This window comes from Drosophila novamexicana, unplaced genomic scaffold (assembly GCF_003285875.2).
Source record: "Drosophila novamexicana strain 15010-1031.04,08,12 unplaced genomic scaffold, DnovRS2.1 tig00004555-arrow-pilon, whole genome shotgun sequence".
NCBI lineage: Eukaryota > Metazoa > Arthropoda > Insecta > Diptera > Drosophilidae > Drosophila > Drosophila novamexicana.
The window spans coordinates 4,905,679-4,924,989 of NW_020825052.1; the positions used below are offsets into that span (position 1 = coordinate 4,905,679).

Here is a 19,311-nt window from a genome sequence, read left to right on the forward strand (position 1 = left end):
ATCAGGCAGTGTCCAAGCGACAGGTATGGCACCAACGGGCGCAGCCCCACAGTCAGACAGTTCATCATCGTACTAGAATAGTAAAAAGTTAATGAAGACAAATCGCTATCCAAGCAATGCGCCTACCTGTGGCACTGGACCGGCTACTGGATGCATTGCCTGTAGAGGCGCCAGCTGACCATCATCGTAGATCTGCATAACACCCATTTGCTGCTGCATCTCGTGTATTTGCTGGGAATCGTAAATGGGATAGTTGGGACTCAACATGCTGGACGTTTCGGAGGAAGCCAGCGAGGAGCTATTATGGTTGAGTTCATCGCCATTCGCTTGCGCCACTTCCGGATATTCTTCGGCATACATATGTGTTGGATGCCACAACTGCGCCTGCCGCTCATCAACAACAGCGCCCTGGGCTTGGCCACCGTCATCGGACACGTACTGATACTCCGACTGCGGCAGCACTTGCTGATAAAAATAGCCGCCCATGTAGTTATACATCTGTGCTCCGTTGTACAGTGGCATTGGTGAAATAAACAGAGGTGTGCCCGTGGCCTGATGTGCAGCAGCTGCCGCATTTGGCGGAGCTTGTATTGGGCCATGATGCGGCGCAAAATATGCGGCCTGATAACCGCCATATCCAGCGTACGGATGCGGCGCATAGTAGGACATTGGCTGCAATTGTGCCTCTGCCGGCGGTGGTGGTGCCAATTGCTGACCCATCTGTTCCGGCTGCAATTGCATGGCGCTCGGCGCGGGGCTTGCGCTCTCTGGTGGTAGCTGCTGCTGTGGGGGTTGCAACTGCAGTTGCTGTTGCATGTGTCGCTGTCCGTGATAGTCATTGCGACGTTGTCCACCACCGCCGCGTCCACGGCCACGTCCACGACCGCGTCCACCCATACCGGACGGAATGTGCCCATTCGGATTAACCTGGTGGAGCGGGATTGGCGGTAGCTGTTGCATTAACGGATTGCCCTGCAAGACAAACAGTAAAGTTAAAATTCATTTAATCACACTTGTTTGGCCCCGCCAGAGGGATTAAGTCAATTATAATTGCAGGCTAGCGGGTCCCAAACTCACCTGCTCCGGTGGCAGCTCGCCATGTGCACTCACATAATGGGGTGGTGCACCGCCTCCTGGCATATAAGTGTGCGGCCAGCCGTGGAGATTCACATTGGCAGTCACATTGTTCACAAAAACATTGTTGGGTATGGGCGCTGGTATCATCGCAGAATGATGGAACACAGGACCGTGTGCGCCTTGCGACATGTGCGGATGATGCGCTCCATACGCAGCGGGCATATGCAGATTTTGTGGCTGTTGATTGTAGACGGGCACAGAAGTCAGTGTGCTACCGTTGTTGTTATTGTTAGATGGTGAAACAATACTGTTGTTGGTATTGTTAATGGGCGGCGGCTGTGGCGTCGTTGGTGTGGACACAGGCGTCGCTGCTGGCGGCGGTTGTTGCTGCTGCTGCTGCTGTGGTTGCTGCTGCTGCTGCTGTGCAACCGGCTGCGTTTGCTGCGCCATAATTGGAACGACTGCGCTACACTTGCAACGCAGTTGACAACTCTGACGACTGTCGATGCAATTCAATTGGTTTTGGCGTTTCTGAACGTACCTCAGGATATGCACAGCACATGAACACTACAAACGCCAAACATTGAAGTTTATACTGTGAAACAACAAAAAAAAAATGTTAGGAAACGAAGCGCCAAAATTTGAGGTTAGGTCGAGACAACCGCAAAACATCTGGCAACACCGCACAGCTGTCGGGCCCCAGAAAGAAGCACAAAATACAAAAAGAGGCAAATAAACACCGAGAGCAAGTGCAAGAGAGAGCGAGAAGGAGTGTGGCCATACTGTACCGGGTGGGGTGACAGCCCCGCAAGACCCTTCTACGACCAAAACTGGCGTTCAAGTGTCAAAAATATATAAAACAAAACAATACGGTTTTGCATGTCCACGCTTTAAGCCGGCTGGCAAAAAAATTATTGGCTAACGTTTGACACACAAGTACACCCACAACTATTCACATATATACACACACACACGCACACAAAACACACATACCTGTACAACAGGCACCGCACTACGTCACTCAACTGGGGAAAAAAAATGTAATAAAGTTGCAGCCTGTAGACGACGCTTTTAATAAATGTCGAAATTCTAGCTACATAATTCGTATAGACTGCGTAACTTAAGCATGTAAATGCACGCATTCCAATGTCCAATGGCGGCGTCAGCGACCGAACCCAACGAAGCGAACACCACGTTGACGGCAAAAAGAGAGCGCGGCGGAATGTGCCGCAGCGAGGGGCTGGGGGCGAACGGGCAGCAACACTAGGGCAAGAAAATAAGTGTGCGGTGACTTACCTTTAATGGTCAGCCAATCGTAATTCAGTTCTGTAGCAAATCTTTCATGTTTTATGCGTGCGGGCGGCCTTTTGACAGAGCGACTGGCGGCTGCTGCCAATGAATAATTCGCGTTTAAGTTTCACTTGCCGCGGCACTTTTTTTTTTCTTAATGACACGACGAATTCTGCAGGCAATTTTTCCACTACGCTTTAGTCGCGTCGGCTGCTGATCTAATTAACACTGTTGCTCCCTGCTTGCGCCACCCGCACACGCACTAGTATGCAAATACGTTTTATACAAATTGTTAGCGCTTGCACAAACACTTAATTATTTTATTTGCATGTGCAACAAAAAAAATTCTTTTATTTCTTTTCTTTTACTAGTGGTGACAGTGTGACCTGTTAACCAACAGCAAGATTAACAGCGACTAAATATTAACATATTCTCAAACTGTTAAATAACAGCGTGAGCAATATTTTTCCTGAAAAACGGTTCCTATACTGGTTGTGTATGTGCTATTTCAAGGCTAAAACCTAACTTTTCGTTTATTCGAAAGCAAGGTTCATAAAATAGTTGTTTAAGAATAGCGACACAGATTCGAGTTTAAAATTAACAGCTGCCAGTTGGCTCCACACGCAGTCTCAAATTGCTGATCCAGAGGTAGTGCATAATAACATAAAAATAACAGATTCCTGTGCAATGATAACTGTGTAATTCAAGAATAAATCGATAACACTTGTGGACTCTGATACTAAAAATGTAATTTTTCACGATAAAAACTTGCAAATTTTGCTTTAAATATTAGTGCTATTGTTTTCCTATGCTTTTATTGCAAATCTGCCGTTGAAAATTTTGCGATTAAAGATATTTTGAAAAACTGTCCACTTTCGGTGTGACCGTGTTCATATATCGATAATTTAAATATTGGTCCAATTAGAATGTTTAATGTGATGAGCTACGATGTAAAAGAAATCGCGCAGCGCGTTAGCTTTTTTAGCTGCGCACATAATAGGAAATTTGCCTTTCGTTTTTAACATATATATTTACAGAGTAAAATACATTTGTAGAATACATCAAATTAAAGCTTTGACTTGCGCATGGCAAAATTGATTATAGCTTGCATGCATTCATCGTCGTACATACGTCTGAGCAGCGCTTCACACTCCGTATCATTGGCACGCACAAGATTATCCCGCAATCCCAGCTGAATAAGGCGCTTGCACTCCCGCATCGAATTGGGAGGCAGTTCAGCGTACTGGCGAATCTTTGGCCATACCACGGAATCCAATTCACTTAGTTTAAAGATGCGGGAAACAAAATTGAAATGGTATGCTTCCTGGGCAGAAAGCTTCTCATTTAGCACCAGCATCTCAGTAGCCTTTGATCGACCCATGATCAGTGGGAACGTAAAGCTGGAGCAGGCCTCTGGCACCAGACCAAGTTTGCTGAAGGGCGTCAGGAAATAGGCCTGAAAAGAAACAGCAACAGGTTTAATTATGATTCGAGACAACAACTTGTTGCCAAACCTCTTCGGCACACCAGGCCACATCGCTGAGCCCCACAATGGTGGAGCCTATGCCAATGGCCGGTCCATTGACCAGCGAAAAGATGAGCTTCGTGCAATTTATAAAACTGTTGACCATGGCTTTGAATGTCGCATTTGATTCCTTAAAGTAGGCATCCATGTCGCTGATCTCAGAACTCTGGGACAAATCATTGCCGGCGGTAAAAAAATCGCCAACACCGGTAAACACAACAATTGTGACGCCTTCATCCTCGTTGACAGCGCCCAAAACACGCGTCAGTTCTTTGTATCCATTGTAATTTATACAATTTTTCTTCCGAGGATTATTAAATTTGATAACGAGAATTTTACCCTCCTTCTGGACGAGTAGGTTCTTATAGCCTTCGTAAGGCATTCTTTGTTTACGTGTTTAAAGGTCGCCGGTATGATATCAAATGATTTTGTTATTCTACATTGAATAGAAAAATTGATATCTATAAAATACAATAAAGAGATATTCAGTATACAATATAACTCACAGCAGTGCTTTTTTATACTCTTGTACTTTGCATTTGTGCAACACAAACTGAGAGCGAAGTCCATTAACACATGTATACAAATCTAATCGAGATTTAATAGCTCAGCTCATTTTATGCCTCGTCCAATAAAATGGTATGTCAGTTAACAACTAAGCATAAATATATTGCCCTAGCAATTAAGTAGCTTCGTATTAACAATGCTGACGCGCCAGAACTGAGTTCAGCGCTCTGCGCTAAGAACGGCCAGCAGCGGTAAGCTGACACTGCATGGAATGCTGAGTCGGCTTGCCGACCATGCTTTGATGGCGTGATGCATTGAGGCTTAGGGTATTTGTATAATTTGCTTGTCCCCTAGTTTTTAGTTTTATATGAAGCGCGCAACACATAAGTCGCCGAAATAAATATACTGCTCCGGCATTGCCGATAAAACATATCTTTCGTAATATTACTGGATCAAGGAGAACATATTTTGATCAAGGGCAGCGCGGGATCAACGCAACTTACCCAAGATAACATTGTGTTACATCGCAGAACATACATTAATGAATAACTGGCGCCCAACCAATAAATAGGAACCCATACCATGTAAGTTCATAAGTGATTTCAGTTTGAAGAAATTATTCTCGAACGCCACGTACCGATACGTGTGATTTTTAAAAAAAAAAAAAAAAAAAAAAAAAAAAAAAAAAAAAAAAAAAATTGTAAAGTAAAGTAAATATTGCTGCTCTCTTCTGCCAGCATTTCATTCCTTTAAATCATTGCATACTTTCACTAAAAACTGTTGCATACTTTTACCAGCGTTCCTTGTCAATAAAGCATTGCATACCTTAAACGAATAATTATTGCATACTTTCGGCAGCATTACATTTTTTGCTGCATACCCCTAACAATTTTTTATAATAAATATTGCATACCCCAAGATTCACCAGTTTCCACTATTGCCAACAGCGTTACCTGCCGATCTTTCTCGATCGGCCTAAGTTTGAAAAGTGCCAACCATAAGCCAATGAGTTGGAATTATAGGGAGATAAAAGTCGAATATAATAGTGACGATAGCTGGGAGGGGGAAATCAATTGCTCAGTAGATCCTACTCCTGCAGATACCGTTGTAACTGAAGAAATGGAGCCGGCTCAAGTTCAGAATCTCATTGAGGGTGCCATCAGGCAAGCTTTAGCGCAACAACAAAATCAGTTTCAAGCACAAATAACCGCTTTAGCTTCACAAGTACAGAGTTTGCAGGTGGAGGCGCCGCAAATCGTCACATACGAGAAAATATCCGTCGATCCAAACGCCAAATGCGATATTCCCTTGGACATTATTAAATCTGTGCCGGATTTCTCCGGCGTACAGGATGAGTATGTAGCGTGGAGGCAAGCAGCCATCTACGCGTACGAACTATTCAAGAACTATCCAAAGAGCACTGCACACTACCAAGCGGTAGCGATCATTAGGAACAAAATCAAAGGCCCAGCTGGAGCCTTACTAGTGTCTCACAACACTGTCCTAAATTTCGATGCAATACTAGCTAGGCTAGATTGCACATACTCGGACAAAACATCCTTGCGCTTGCTGAGACAATGTTTGGAGTTAGTTACGCAGGGCGAAATGTCCCTGATGCAATACTACGATGACGTCGAAAAGAAACTCACGCTCGTAACTAACAAAATTGTAATGTCTCACGACCAAGAAGGCGCGGATTTGCTCAACCGGGAGGTCAGAGACGACGCCTTGCACGCCTTTATCTCCGGTCTTAGGAAGCCGTTGAGAGCGGTTGTGTTCCCTGCACAACCAAAAGATCTACCATCCGCTCTGGCCCTTGCCAGAGAGGCAGAAGCTAGCATTGAGAGAAGCATGTTCGCGAACTCTTACGCTAAAGCCTTGCAAGACCGAGCGCAAATTGCTGAAAGTAACAAAAACCGTGCCCAAGGCAAGCAAACCAGATTTAACAAAGATGAGCAAAATCAGGAGAGAAATCCCCATTTTGTGAAACGCCAAAAGGGCGGTCCCCAGCCCCAGGCCCCTAAAGATAATCAAACTGAGGCTCCACAGCCCATGGAAGTTGACTCTTCCTCCAGATTTAGACAAAAAACCGACTACAGCAAGCGTCAGGCTAATGAGTCCAACGCACCAAAACGCAAGAATTCGTCAGACCGTTCAACAGGTCAAAGACGACAACGCGTTAACAATGTCGTACAATCAGATTCCAAAGAAGCCGTAACAGAATTCGAGAAGGCGGCCAAAGAGGCAGTTGAAGAACTAGAGAGTGAGAACGAGTACGCACCTGGTGACGACTCGATTAATTTTTTAGGGAACACTCCCGGCTTCCGTACATTGAACGACGGTTGGCTGGGAGAACTCTGAAGATGTTGATTGACACTGGCGCGGCAAAAAATTATGTGAAGCCCTTAACAGAGCTAAAGACCATAACGCCGGTCGCCAAGTCATTCTCGGTAAACTCGATCCACGGGTCTACCGAAATCAAGCGCAAATGCTTGATGAACATTTTCCAACATACCTCCCCGTTTTTTCTCCTCGATACCCTAAGTTCTTTCGACGCCATCATAGGCTTCGACTTGCTAACACAAGCCGGAGTCAAATTGAACTTGGCAAAAAACACTCTGGAATACCAGAGTACATCCGAAAAACTCCAGTACTATCAATGTGCTGATGTGAACTTCACCGATGTCAACGACATCGTAGTCCCCCCTTCCGTAAAGAAAGAGTTCAGGGACATGATACTCAGAAACAAAAGAGCCTTCTCAAATGCAGACGAAGCTCTCCCTTTTAATACTGCTGTTATCGCTACAATCCGAACAGTAGACAACGAGCCTGTGTATTCAAGATACCCGAGTCTCATGGGTGTTTCTGACTTCATAAACAAAGAAGTCAAACAATTACTGGACGATGGCATAATCAGGCCCTCCAGATCGCCTTACAACAGCCCAACATGGGTGGTTGATAAAAAAGGCACTGACTCATACGGTAACCCAAAAAAAAGGTTGGTAATCGACTTCAGGAAACTGAACGAAAAAACCATACCGGACCGCTACCCCATGCCGAGCATCCCCATGATCTTAGCAAATCTAGGAAAGGCAAAATACTTCACTACCCTCGACCTAAAGTCGGGGTACCATCAAATTTACCTTGCGGAGCATGACCGCGAAAAGACTTCATTTTCAGTAAGCAGCGGCAAGTACGAGTTCTGTCGCCTACCATTCGGCCTGCGCAATGCAAGCAGCATATTCCAAAGGGCAATAGACGATATCCTGAGGGAACATATAGGAAAGATTTGCTTTGTCTATGTAGACGACGTCATAATTTTTTCTAAAAACGAAACGGAGCACCTTCAACACATTAACATTGTGTTAAAATGTCTAATCGACGCAAACATGCGTGTAGGCCCCGAAAAGACTCGTTTCTTCAAGGAAAGTATCGAATTCCTGGGTTTCATTGTAACCAAAGACGGAGCAACATCCGACCCCAAAAAAGTTAAAGCCATTCAGGAATTCCCTGAACCAAAGAATGTCTACAGCGTTAGGTCCTTCTTGGGGTTAGCCAACTACTATAGGGTCTTTATTAAGGACTTTGCCGCTATAGCGCGTCCGATATCGGACATACTTAAAGGGGAAAATGGTTCAGTTAGTAGGCACGTATCAAAGAAAATCCCTGTTGAATTTAATGAAGTTCAACGCGATGCATTTCACCGTCTGCGGAGTATTTTGGCATCAGAAGACGTCATGTTAATGTATCCAAACTTCCAGAAACCGTTCGATTTAACCACTGATGCTTCGGCCAGTGGAATTGGCGCGGTTCTTTCCCAAGGCAATAGGCCAATAACAATGATTTCTCGCGCCTTAAAACAGGCCGAACAAAACTATGCCACTAACGAAAGAGAATTGCTGGCCATTGTGTGGGCTTTAGGCAGATTGCAGAACTTTCTGTACGGTTCTAGGGAAATTAACATTTTCACGGACCACCAGCCGCTCACGTTCGCTGTGTCGGACAAGAACACGAATTCCAAGATTAAAAGATGGAAATCTTACATTGACCAGCACAATGCCAAAATGTTTTATAAACCGGGCAAAGAGAATCTGGTGGCGGATGCCCTTTCAAGGCAAAACATTAATGCTCTGCAAGATGGGCCCCGTTCGGACGCTGCAACCGTTCACAGCGAACTTTCCCTGACCTACACGGTCGAGACAACAGACAAACCTTTGAATTGCTTTAGGAACCAGATTGTCCTAGAGGAATCGCGTTTTCCGCTAAAGCGAAACTTGTTGCTGTTTCGCAGCAAAACACGCCACTTGATCAGTTACACTGACAAGAGCTCAATTCTCAAAACCCTCAAAGAAGTTGTGAATTCTGGAGTCGTTAATGCAATACATTGCGATCTTCCCACGTTGGCAAGTTTCCAACACGACCTGATTTTGTATTTCCCTGCTACCCAATTCTGGCATTGCAAAAATCTTGTGCAAGATATAACGGACAAAAACGAGCAGTTAGAAATCATCACTGCCGAGCACAATCGAGCGCACAGAGCAGCTCAGGAAAACATTAAACAAGTACTTCGGGACTATTATTTTCCCAATATGGCCAGTCTGGCCAAAGAAGTGGTTGCAAACTGCAGGGTCTGCACTAAAGCCAAATACGATAGGCACCCGAAGAAACAAGAACTCGGGGAAACGCCTATACCAAGTTATACTGGCGAAATGTTGCATATTGACATTTTCTCGACAGACAAGAAACAGTTCTTGACCTGCATAGACAAATTCTCAAAATTTGCAGTCGTCCAACCGATATTATCCAGAACGATAATCGATGTCACAAGCCCTCTACTGCAAATTGTTAACCTTTTTCCCGCAACCAAGACAATTTATTGCGATAACGAGGCGGCCTTCAATTCCGAGACCATCACTTCGATGCTCCGAAACGCCTACGGCATTTGCATTGTGAATGCGGCTCCGCTTCACAGCACCTCAAACGGCCAGGTGGAGCGCTTTCATAGCACCCTGACCGAAATTGCGAGATGCCTCAAGTTAGACAAGAAAATCAGCGACACTACAGAATTAATCTTAAAGGCTACGATAGAGTACAACAAAAGTTTGCACTCAGTAACCCTCGAGAAACCAATTGAGGTCGTTCATGCAGCAGCTTCTGATCGTCGCGGGAACGTCAAAAACAGGCTAATTAAGGCACAGCAAGACAATATCAAAAGGTGCAATGCATCCAGACAAAACCGCGTTTTCGAGGTAGGAGAAAAGGTGTTCCAGAAGAACAACAAGAGGCTAGGGAACAAGTTAACTCCCTTATGCTCAGAACAAAAGGTCGAAGCAGACCTGGGAACGTCTGTCCTCATTAAGGGGAGGGTGGTCCATAAGGACAACCTGAAATAAGTTTTCCTCCACAATTAGCTAGTAAGCCAACTCAGAGTTTAAACACCGTCTTATATTGTTCGTCCATTTCAGGTTTGCACTCACTTTGCTTGTGGCACTAGCAGCGGTAAATGCTCGGATCACCGACTTCTCGCATGTCAACTACATTCCGGTCTTAGACGGGGAAGTACTGGTGTTCGATCAACGTAGCTACTTGAGGCACTCAAGTAACATTTCCGAATTTGTTAGTATGATAGACGAGACGGAAAGACTGTCCGATTCCTTTCCACAGTCGCATATGCGCAAACTACTAGACGTAGATACAGATCACCTTAGAACATTGTTGTCCGTTCTTCAAGTGCATCACAGATTTGCACGAAGCCTCGATTTCTTAGGCACTGCCTTGAAGGTTGTTGCTGGCACCCCTGATGCTTCAGATTTCTTAAGGATCCGCGTTACAGAGACGCAGTTGGTGGAGGCTAACTCCAAACAGATACTAATAAACTCCGAAACTCAAAAACAAATAAACAGACTAACGGACACTATCAATAAAATTATCAGTTCCCGCAAAGGCGATTTGGTTGACACTCCTCATTTATTCGAGACCCTGTTGGCAAGAAATAGAATACTGAACACAGAAATTCAAAATTTAGTACTCACCATAACGTTGGCAAAAGCAAGCATAGTAAATCCTACAATCCTTGATCATACCGATCTAAAATCACTTATCGAACAAGATACCCCAATAGTTAGCTTGATAGAAGCTTCTAAGATCAAGGTCCTTCAGTCCGAGAATATTATCCACATATTAATAGCCTACCCTAAAGTTGAGTTTAGGTGCCAAAAGGTCTCCGTCTACCCCGTTTCACACCAACAAACCATTCTGCGACTCGACGAAGACACGTTGGCGGAATGCGAAAAGGATACCTTTGCAGTTACTGGATGCACCGTAACTACGCATAACACCTTCTGCGAACGAGCACGGCGCGAAACCTGTGCTAGCTCCCTTCACGCGGGAAACATCGCCAACTGCCACACTCAACCTAGCCACCTGAAAGCGATAATGCCTGTAGATGACGGCGTCGTGGTTATCAACGAAGCGACAGCGCGCGTCCGAACAGATGATGACGCAGAGGTAACCGTCTCAGGAACCTTCCTGATAACTTTCGAACGGTCTGCAACTATCAATGGCACAGAATTTGTAAACCTGCGCAAATCACTAAGCAAGCAGCCTGGCATCGTGAGGTCACCGCTCCTAAACATCATCGGACATGACCCGGCACTAAGCATACCACTCCTGCATCGTATGAACATCAACAACTTGCTATCAATTCGAGATTTCAAGGAGGAGGTAGTTGCGGCTGGCTCGCCTAAATTCTGGTTCGCGATTGGCGCGGTCCTGAATGTCGGACTAATTGGCTCATTCTTCCTTTTTCTGGTGCTAAGGAAAAGACGAGCCTCCATGCAGATGCAGAAGGCGATTGACAAATACGACATGCCCGAGGACGGCCATCATCCTGAGGGGGGGGTAGTTAACAACTAAGCATAAATATATTGCCCTAGCAATTAAGTAGCTTCGTATTAACAATGCTGACGCGCCAGAACTGAGTTCAGCGCTCTGCGCTAAGAACGGCCAGCAGCGGTAAGCTGACACTGCATGGAATGCTGAGTCGGCTTGCCGACCATGCTTTGATGGCGTGATGCATTGAGGCTTAGGGTATTTGTATAATTTGCTTGTCCCCTAGTTTTTAGTTTTATATGAAGCGCGCAACACATAAGTCGCCGAAATAAATATACTGCTCCGGCATTGCCGATAAAACATATCTTTCGTAATATTACTGGATCAAGGAGAACATATTTTGATCAAGGGCAGCGCGGGATCAACGCAACTTACCCAAGATAACATTGTGTTACATCGCAGAACATACATTAATGAATAACTTGTCCACAGGTTATATTAAGTAAGGTCGACAAGGTGCTGCCGTCTCAGAGCAACTGTGAACCTCTGACGTCACGAGATTATCTGCTAAAGTGCAAGCAAAAGGTCTGGCAACGCCATAGGCTACAATTTTAAACTAACAATTGTTTTACTAGCACTAATCGTAGTTTTAATAAATCGATTGGGTACTGCAATATGGCGGACGTAAGAGCGTTACCCTTTAATAATAGGCGCAGCTTTGGAGGTTGGCAACGCCATAAAAAAACAAATTGAATTTAAGACATTAACTAGCGTTACCTTCTTATTGCTTACTTTTTGTACAACATTTAACTTAAGACTAAGGCTATTCGCTAATTTCATCAATCACGGGCACATTCTGCAGCTCTGAGCATTTGCGCTTCCAAACCGAGAGCTGCTCTCTCAGCACCTTCTCCTTGGCAGCGGCGCGGGTCAGCAGAACTTTTGCTTTTTGCAATAACTGGGTCTTCTTCATCAGCTGCTCCTTAATGTATTTCAACTCCTCATCCTGGATAAGTGAGTGAATATAAATTAGATTGCCTTCAGTTATTATTAATACGCTACCTTTCCACTACTGCTGCGCTGCTTAAGTTCTTGCTGCAATGCAGCGATTTTCTCCAACGCATCTGCGTGCAGCTGTTGGAGTCGCGCTAGCTCCGACGCTGTTGACAACGAGTCAGTCGAGCTACGTGGCTCTGTGGAATTTCGGCCATCTTTAAGGAACTTATTCTCCGAACGCAACTTCTCAACCAGATTGCGCAGCGAGAGAATCGTGTGCTCCGCGGACTGGCCCTGATGCGTGTTGACCTTGAGGCCGCTGCACTTGCACAAATCACGGCGTGACTCGGTGCGTGCCATCTCCTCCTTGAGTGCAAGGATATAACTGAAAGGTAGTCGAGCTTAAGCAATAGATCTGAGCAGGATATCTGCGCTGCACTTACTCCTCCAAATGCTTAATGCGTTTTTGTAGTCGGTCGCTGCTATCGCCCTGTCGTAGAAGATCCGTGTCTAGCTGTAATTGCAAATTGCGCGCTTCCAAGCGTATATTCTGCGCCTCCAACGCTTGGCAGCGTTCCTGCAGCTTCTCCAGTTCGGTTGTCAACGCATTACTACCACGTCCCTCCAGCTCCATGGCAATGATCTTGCGCTGCTGCATCTCAATGCGCGCCTTGAGTGCCTCTATCAGCTCCGACTGGCCTTGCTCATAGAAACTGTGATGACCGGAGTTCGGCTGTGATTGATTGTGAGCCGGCGAGCTGCACTCGCTGCTTGGACCCGTATACGTTTCCGGACTCTCCGATGGGGAGGGCGTAAACTTTGCCGCGCCGACATGCTGCAGATTGGGGCAGGACGGAGCACGACAACATTTCAAAGTATTGCGGGCATTAACACTCGATGTTGTTGTTGTCGTCGTTGTGCCTCCTGTTCCTCCCTTGCCCAACTTCGACTCAAGCAGATGTTTGTCCTTCTCTAGACGGGCTATTGTTGTGCGCGCCGCCTGAAGCAGCGTGCGCGTCTTGTCCAGCGCCAACTCCGTCTCGTCAAGCTTGCTTTTGAACTTATCGGCCTGCTGCTGCCAGCGCTTCTGCTTCTCCCAGAGGCCCACCTCGTTGGCGCTGCGCGTGCGCTTGGCCTCCAGCAGGGTTTGCTGGCGCTGCAGCTGCCCACGCGACTCTTCCAGATCCAACTCCAGCTGCTGTATGCGTTTCTGCAGATTCTCGTTCTTAACGCGCGCATTTAGTTCCGTTTTGATGGATACCACGGGACGCTTAAGCAGCTGCTGGCGCAGTGATTGGCTCAAATCGCGCGCCTGTTTCTCGCGCTGTGTGACATTGGCCAGCTGACGACGCAGTGCCTCCATTTGGGTGTAATAGATCTTGTTGGTGGCCTCGATACGATTCAGGTCGGCGGCCAGTTTTGCGATCTGATCCGCCGAGTAGTTGGAAGTGTCGTTGATATATCGCTGTTGATCGTCCTGTGAAAAAGATAAAGACGTGGAGTTAATCACACTTGAAAAATTCTTGAAAAAAAATACAGACATGGAAGTTCTTAAGCGTGTCCATCAGATCACGAATGTGTTTGTCCTTCTCCTCCAGGAAGCCCCGTAGTTGCTCAAGCTCAGGATTGCTAGTGCTCTCCATGCATTTCTCGCGATCCTGGCAGAGTTTTAATCTATTGAGTAAAAGTAAAGGTAAGTTAAATTTGAAGTGTTTGTAATAAATAATAATAAATATAATAAAAAGTTTTCTTTCTTTTAGAGCTTAGTTAAGGACTCACTTTTCCCTCAGTATTTCCACTTCCTCCTCGCGTGTCACCAGGCTCTGTTCGCAGTAGCTCAGCTTGTCCTTAAACTCTTTGATTTGTTTGAGCAGGGTGGGCAGCTCCTTAAGCTCCTCTGTATCCTGCTTCTCTTGCTCGCCCGCTGCCTCGTCGCCAGCAACAACTACAGAAGCCTGCTGCTCAACCGTCTCCAGTTCTTGCTGCTGCGGACTTCTATCCACGGAGCTATGCTCAAACATTTCCTCAATCCTTTCATCGGTCAGTTCGTTGAGGGAATGATCACTCGTCTGGGCACCGACAGCGCCAGGCGGCTTGTGCAGTTCGAGTTTGGCTTTCAGATCTAAGATTTCCAGATCTTTGGTCTTAATGTTGAAATTCAAATTGTTAACCGTGGCCTTCAATGTTTCATTTTCAGCTGTTTGCTTTGTGACCAGTTGCTGACATTGTTCCCTTTCCGTTTGCAGCAGGTCCTGATACTTCTGTATGGACTGATCCTTCTCCAGCAGGAGCGTGTGAAAAGAGAGAATGGTCTTCTCCACAACGCCGCTGTGTTGACTATCGGATTCACTACCGGCATTGGTCGTTTCCAGCTGTTTGCCCAGCTCCTCAATGCGTTGGTTCGCTGCCTGTAAACTGCTCCAAAAGGTACGTGTTATACCAAATTATAGAATGCACAGTCGGAATCTTTTGAACAACTTACTCTGCCCGCATTTGTTGCAGCTCCTCATCAGCTTTGCGGTATTCCTGTGCCGTTTGCACACCTTGATGCTGCTGCTGTTGTGTATTATCGCCATTTGTTTGGACTGCCGTCTCCAGCAGCTGCACTGCCACAACCTCAGTTTGTGTGGTCGTGTCGTGGCTGGATAAGCGCCTTTTAGGCGATCCAATAGGCGATGACTGCCGGTCTATTAACTGTGCTGTGCGCCGCATGGCAGGGACTGGTGCTGCTGCCTCCGTATTGGTGGCCACATCGACGCTCGCAGCTTCTGTACGCTCTCTGTTTGGCTGCCCAAACAACGCCTCAATCGTTTGCCAGTGCTCCGACTCGGCGGCATGCTGTAAACGCAGCTCGGTCAGCTCCTGTTGGAGCTCCGCCTGCCTGGCTTGCAGACTCTCGCAGCGCTGTTCCAGCAACCGGGTCTGTGTCTCCGATTTGATAAGCTTAATCAGCTGCTGGGAATTCTCCTCGTTGGGAGACATTTTTGACAGCACCGTCTGCAGCACGTGCTCTACAAGCTCCGAGTTATCGCCAGACTGTTCCACTTGCTGCTGTTCCCTTACAAGTTTATTGAATTTCTGATGAGCGAACACAAAATTGGTAAGGAAGATCAAGGGTGTAAATTTGGCATATTTCTCCTTAAGGGTAAACAGCGAACGCTGCAAGAATCTGCAAGCAAAAAATATTCGCAAGATAAAACATTTGACTAAAAGGCAACAAAAAAATTAGTGGCTCCCTACTTTTGGAGATTATAGGCTATTATAATGTTGTCGTGAAATATGTAACGCATATGAACGGATATCTCCGAGCCCATATAGTGTGTATATTCTTGATCAGTATCAACATCCGAGTTGATACAGTCATGCCTGTCTATCTGTATATAGCGACTAGACTTTTAGTTTTAATTACTAGCATCTAAGCCCAATCCAAACCATATTGACTTACTTCTGCTTAATATCGCTGTTGTTTCGTTCCAGCTGGAAGTCCTGTTGTGTCTGTGCTGCCAGACGCTCTGCTGCCTGCAGTTGGGCATTTAGATTATCCACGTCCTGCAGCAAACGCTTGCGTTCCACTTCCAAGCGAGCAGTTTCCGCTTTGGCTGTAAAATAATGGAAATGGATTAATATGAACTGGCTGTGTTTTTGCAAAGCATCATCAACCTGTGTCCAAGTCACGCTGCATTTTGGCAAGAACTAGCTTGTCGTTGGAGCTGCTCTGTAGATCCGACACCAGATGACGCAAATTGATGTGGTTATCGGTTATTTCGTTGAGCAGCTTCTGCTGCGACTGTATCTGCGCATTGGCCACCTGCAGCAGACCCTCGAGCTGTTTGTTCTCCCGCTGTAGTTCCGCCTGCTGAACTTGCCAAGTGGCCAGTGTCTGTCGCTGTTGCTCAAACTCCGCAGCCGTCACATAATCCAGCTGATAGTTGTCTCCAATGATGCCGTAATCCGCACATACGTCCGTGAGCTTCAGTTCGCCTAGCAGCTGTTCCATGGCCTGCGCCAGCTGCATACTTAGCATGGCATTCCGCTGCTCTAGCTGTTGTCGTTCCTCTGTCGTGCAGAGATGCGTTCGCTGCACTGTGCTCAACTGATCGCACTTGGCAGCCAGCTCGGACTTCAGCTTTTCCAATTGTTTTTGTAGGTCCGCTGTGTTCTCAATGTGACGTAGCTCCTGTCGCTTCAAGTCAGATAGCAGGTGATCGTAATCCTCCCGCATGTAGCCATAGGATCTGCTCTGCTCTTGCAGCTGCTTCTCCAGGCTGATCATCTGTTCGTGCAGCTCTTGATTGCAACGTATCAGCTCGTTACCATCGGCGGACATGTGCAGGCGCAGCTCATCGTAGTGCTTGCGCAGAATGGCCAGCTCCGCTAGCTCGGCGGAGCCAGGCCTAGATTTTTCCAGCTCCTGTTCCGTAATGACGGGCAACTGCAGTCCCTCGGATACATCATTCGGTGTAGTTGGTCGCGTGGCCGAATCAATAACCATTATATCCGTCTGTTCCTCCGGCATTTCAGATACATCCCGCATACTGTGCACCGAGGACAACTCACCGGTCTCCGAATCGTTGGCATTTTGCTGCAACAACTGGCACAGTGCCTCCTCGCGTGCCTTCAGCACCTGCAGCTGGCTGTGAAGATGCGGCATGGCTGAGCCACTGGGCAGTGCTTCAATGAGACGCCGCAACAGCTCCGAATCTATGGTGATGTGTTCCGAGGTAGCTTTAAAAGTTTAAGAAGACAATATTTAATCTATAGAGCAATTGAATGCTTTGCTCTGCCCTCCAGTGATAACCTACCATCGTATTCCCGCAGCTTTTCCAGTATCTCATACATGCCCATGCGCAGCGTTTCGTTCTCGGCCAGAACATCCTCGTATTTGGTTTGCAGCTCGGAGCTGGCAGCCCCATCACCTTGGCCGCGACGTGGCGAATTTTCTAGCGGCGCACTTGGAGGCAACTCGCCAACTTCACTGGGCTGATGCAGTGACTCGTCCAGCCTCTGGGGCTGTTCTCTGTTCTGCAGCTCCAGCAGCTTGCGTCTGTAAATTGTTAGCTGAAGTAAAGGACATGGACATGGTCTCATCATGGACTCACCGCAGCTCACACTTATCCAGCTTTAATTGCAGTCGAAGCTCCTCGGAGGTGCGCAGCTTAAGCGTTAACCTCTCAATCTGCTTGTCCTTGTTGCGCTGCTTGGCTCGCACTTGCTTGGATAGGACAACAACATCGTCAGGTATGTTTAGCCTTCGTCGCAGCACAGCATTCTCCTGTTCCAGCTCGTGCATGGCATTCAGTTCCTGGGTGTAGTTGCGCAGCTGCTTATCCCGCTCGGCCAGCTTTTGCTCGAGCCCGGAGCAACGACGCAGCGCCGGCACGAGCCCATCCTCGCCACGTTTATACGCTTCCAAGGCATTGAGGGCGTGCAGCGCCTGCTTGGCCTTGAGCACATTGTCCTGTTCGGAGCTGTCGAGCAGCTCGGATAGCTGCTGCGACCTGGCATTGGCCACGCGCAGACGCTCCTCAATAAGCTGGCAGCAGGCGCGCGGTTTTTGAGGGTTTTTTGCGCCCTCGTGCTGCACGCACAACTGATTCATAACCTTGGTGGAGCTCACCATCTCATCCGTCATGGATTTCAGCTTGTTCTCAAGCGTTTCAATGCGTTTTTCACGTAATTCCAGCAGCTGGAAGATTAAAATTGAAAGAGAGGTAGAAAGTGGAGAGACCTCACCTACATGTCGCATATTAATCAGCTCATCGTCTTGCGGACTCTGTTTGCTGCTGGAAGTGGATTCCAGCGTGCTTTGGCCTGATGTCATCTGCTCTGTCCTCTTATGCAACTGTTCCAGTTCCTTATCCTTTTGGTCTAACAGTTGCTTCCAGCTGAGCACTTGGCTTTCATACTTATCCAGGAATTGTCTCATTTCTAGCTCCTGCTTTTCGCGCTCATCCTCCAAGAAGGTGATGTTGCCCTCAAGTCGCGCTATTTCCAAACCCTGTTGCTGCTCGCGCAGCATCAGCGATTTCCGTTCCTGCTCCACTTGGGCAATGTCCTGCGAGATCTGCAGCAGGTTCGTTCTGATCTGCTGCAGCTCCTGCTCGTGCATCACTATGGTCTTCGACTGGGCGATATTTTGATTTTGCAGTGTCTGCAGCAACGATGTTGGGAATTGGGTAAAAGAAGTCCATGTGAAAGCTGAGACCAAATCTCCTACCTCGATTTCCCGCAGCAGCCGTTTAATGTGCTTGTTTTTGGTATCGATGTTGTGCAGCAGATGCTCCTGCTTATCCAGCTCGGACAGTGGATCCGAGGAGTCCTTGTCACTGGCCTCAGCCTGCTGGGCAGCCTGCTGCAGTTGTTGCTGCTGCTGCTTGATCTCCACGCCCAACTGTTTGAATGTATTTTGGAATAGTTTTTCGGGTCTTGTTGATTCCAAGACTCACCTCTTTCTTCTTCTGCTTTAGGGCATCTCGTTCATTCTCTAGCTTCTGGACCATGCGCTTCAGCTTCTCGTTTTCGTCCTGCAAACGTCGCTCACCGCTCTGGTCGTATTTCTGCGCCAGCTGACCTTTGTACTCCAAGACAGCCAGGGTCAGCTCCAGTGTCTTGCGCAGCGACCTCTTGGGCAGCTCCTCTATCGTCTCCGCCAGCTCCAGCAGCGTCTCGTATAGCTCGTGCTTTTGCCGGGCACTGAACTCGCGAAACCTTCGCACAGATACAGTCTCTGGTATCTCCATGCTGGCTCATGCCTGTATCCAACTCTCGTCTCGTGCAGCTTGCGTGCGTTTTGGCGGTTCGTTGCGTTCTGAGCGAGTGAAAATTTCTGATTTGCTGCAAAGTGCTCAAAGCGCTCGCTTTTCATTTTTCTACGTTCTTTTTTTTAATGCTTGTGCCAGCCGTTGTCATGACAGCTCGGTCAAAACAAACCCGCTCTCGGCTCTGGCGCTGGATCCGAGTCCCGGGGTTGGCCGCGCCGACTGACTCACGTGCTGGAACGGAAACGGGGGTGCCGGCGACTGGTAATCACCAGCGTTTGTTTTTGTTGGCATTTTGTTTTGCTACCAGCTTCGGTTGTTCTATGC

The 19,311-nt window shown here is 47.1% G+C and overlaps 2 protein-coding genes across 3 annotated transcripts; both read right to left on the reverse strand.

Annotated features, from left to right (window-relative positions):
- Positions 1-3,341: 3,341 nt before the first annotated feature.
- On the reverse strand, positions 3,342-4,457 carry LOC115770097 (enoyl-CoA delta isomerase 2, mitochondrial). Of its 2 annotated transcripts, XM_030715208.1 has the most exons (3): positions 4,399-4,457; positions 3,882-4,328; positions 3,342-3,823 (listed from the first exon to the last, which is right to left on the reverse strand). In XM_030715208.1, the coding sequence occupies exons 2-3, from the start codon at positions 4,272-4,274 to the stop codon at positions 3,434-3,436; spliced, it is 783 nt and encodes a 260-aa protein (XP_030571068.1). In that variant the 5' UTR covers positions 4,275-4,328; positions 4,399-4,457; the 3' UTR covers positions 3,342-3,433. The 2 variants fall into 2 exon arrangements, with proteins under 2 accessions (XP_030571068.1, XP_030571069.1); XM_030715209.1 differs by lacking the exon at positions 4,399-4,457 and having other exon boundaries at positions 3,882-4,380.
- Positions 4,458-12,035: 7,578 nt separating this feature from the next.
- On the reverse strand, positions 12,036-19,069 carry LOC115770486 (centrosomal protein cep290). Its single transcript, XM_030715769.1, has 13 exons — positions 18,673-19,069; positions 18,444-18,617; positions 17,964-18,377; positions 17,326-17,912; positions 17,029-17,270; positions 15,887-16,951; positions 15,672-15,825; positions 14,709-15,395; positions 14,006-14,641; positions 13,768-13,900; positions 12,670-13,703; positions 12,293-12,611; positions 12,036-12,236 (listed from the first exon to the last, which is right to left on the reverse strand). The coding sequence occupies exons 1-13, from the start codon at positions 18,964-18,966 to the stop codon at positions 12,054-12,056; spliced, it is 5,922 nt and encodes a 1,973-aa protein (XP_030571629.1). The 5' UTR covers positions 18,967-19,069; the 3' UTR covers positions 12,036-12,053.
- Positions 19,070-19,311: the final 242 nt, after the last annotated feature.

What these genes read in the sequence shown, in the direction of transcription:
- LOC115770486 (XM_030715769.1), bottom strand. Translation starts at nt 18,966, where the DNA reads ATGGAGATACCAGAGACTGTATCTGTGCGAAGGTTTCGCGAGTTCAGT. An exon ending in GCAGCGTGACTTGGACACAG is followed by an intron (nt 15,826 to 15,886) that starts GTTGATGATGCT and finishes ATTATTTTACAG; the next exon opens with CCAAAGCGGAAACTGCTCGC. An exon ending in AACAGCGATATTAAGCAGAA is followed by an intron (nt 15,396 to 15,671) that starts GTAAGTCAATAT and finishes TTTTGCTTGCAG; the next exon opens with ATTCTTGCAGCGTTCGCTGT.
- LOC115770097 (XM_030715208.1), bottom strand. Translation starts at nt 4,274, where the DNA reads ATGCCTTACGAAGGCTATAAGAACCTACTCGTCCAGAAGGAGGGTAAA. An exon ending in TGGCCTGGTGTGCCGAAGAG is followed by an intron (nt 3,824 to 3,881) that starts GTTTGGCAACAA and finishes GTTTCTTTTCAG; the next exon opens with GCCTATTTCCTGACGCCCTT.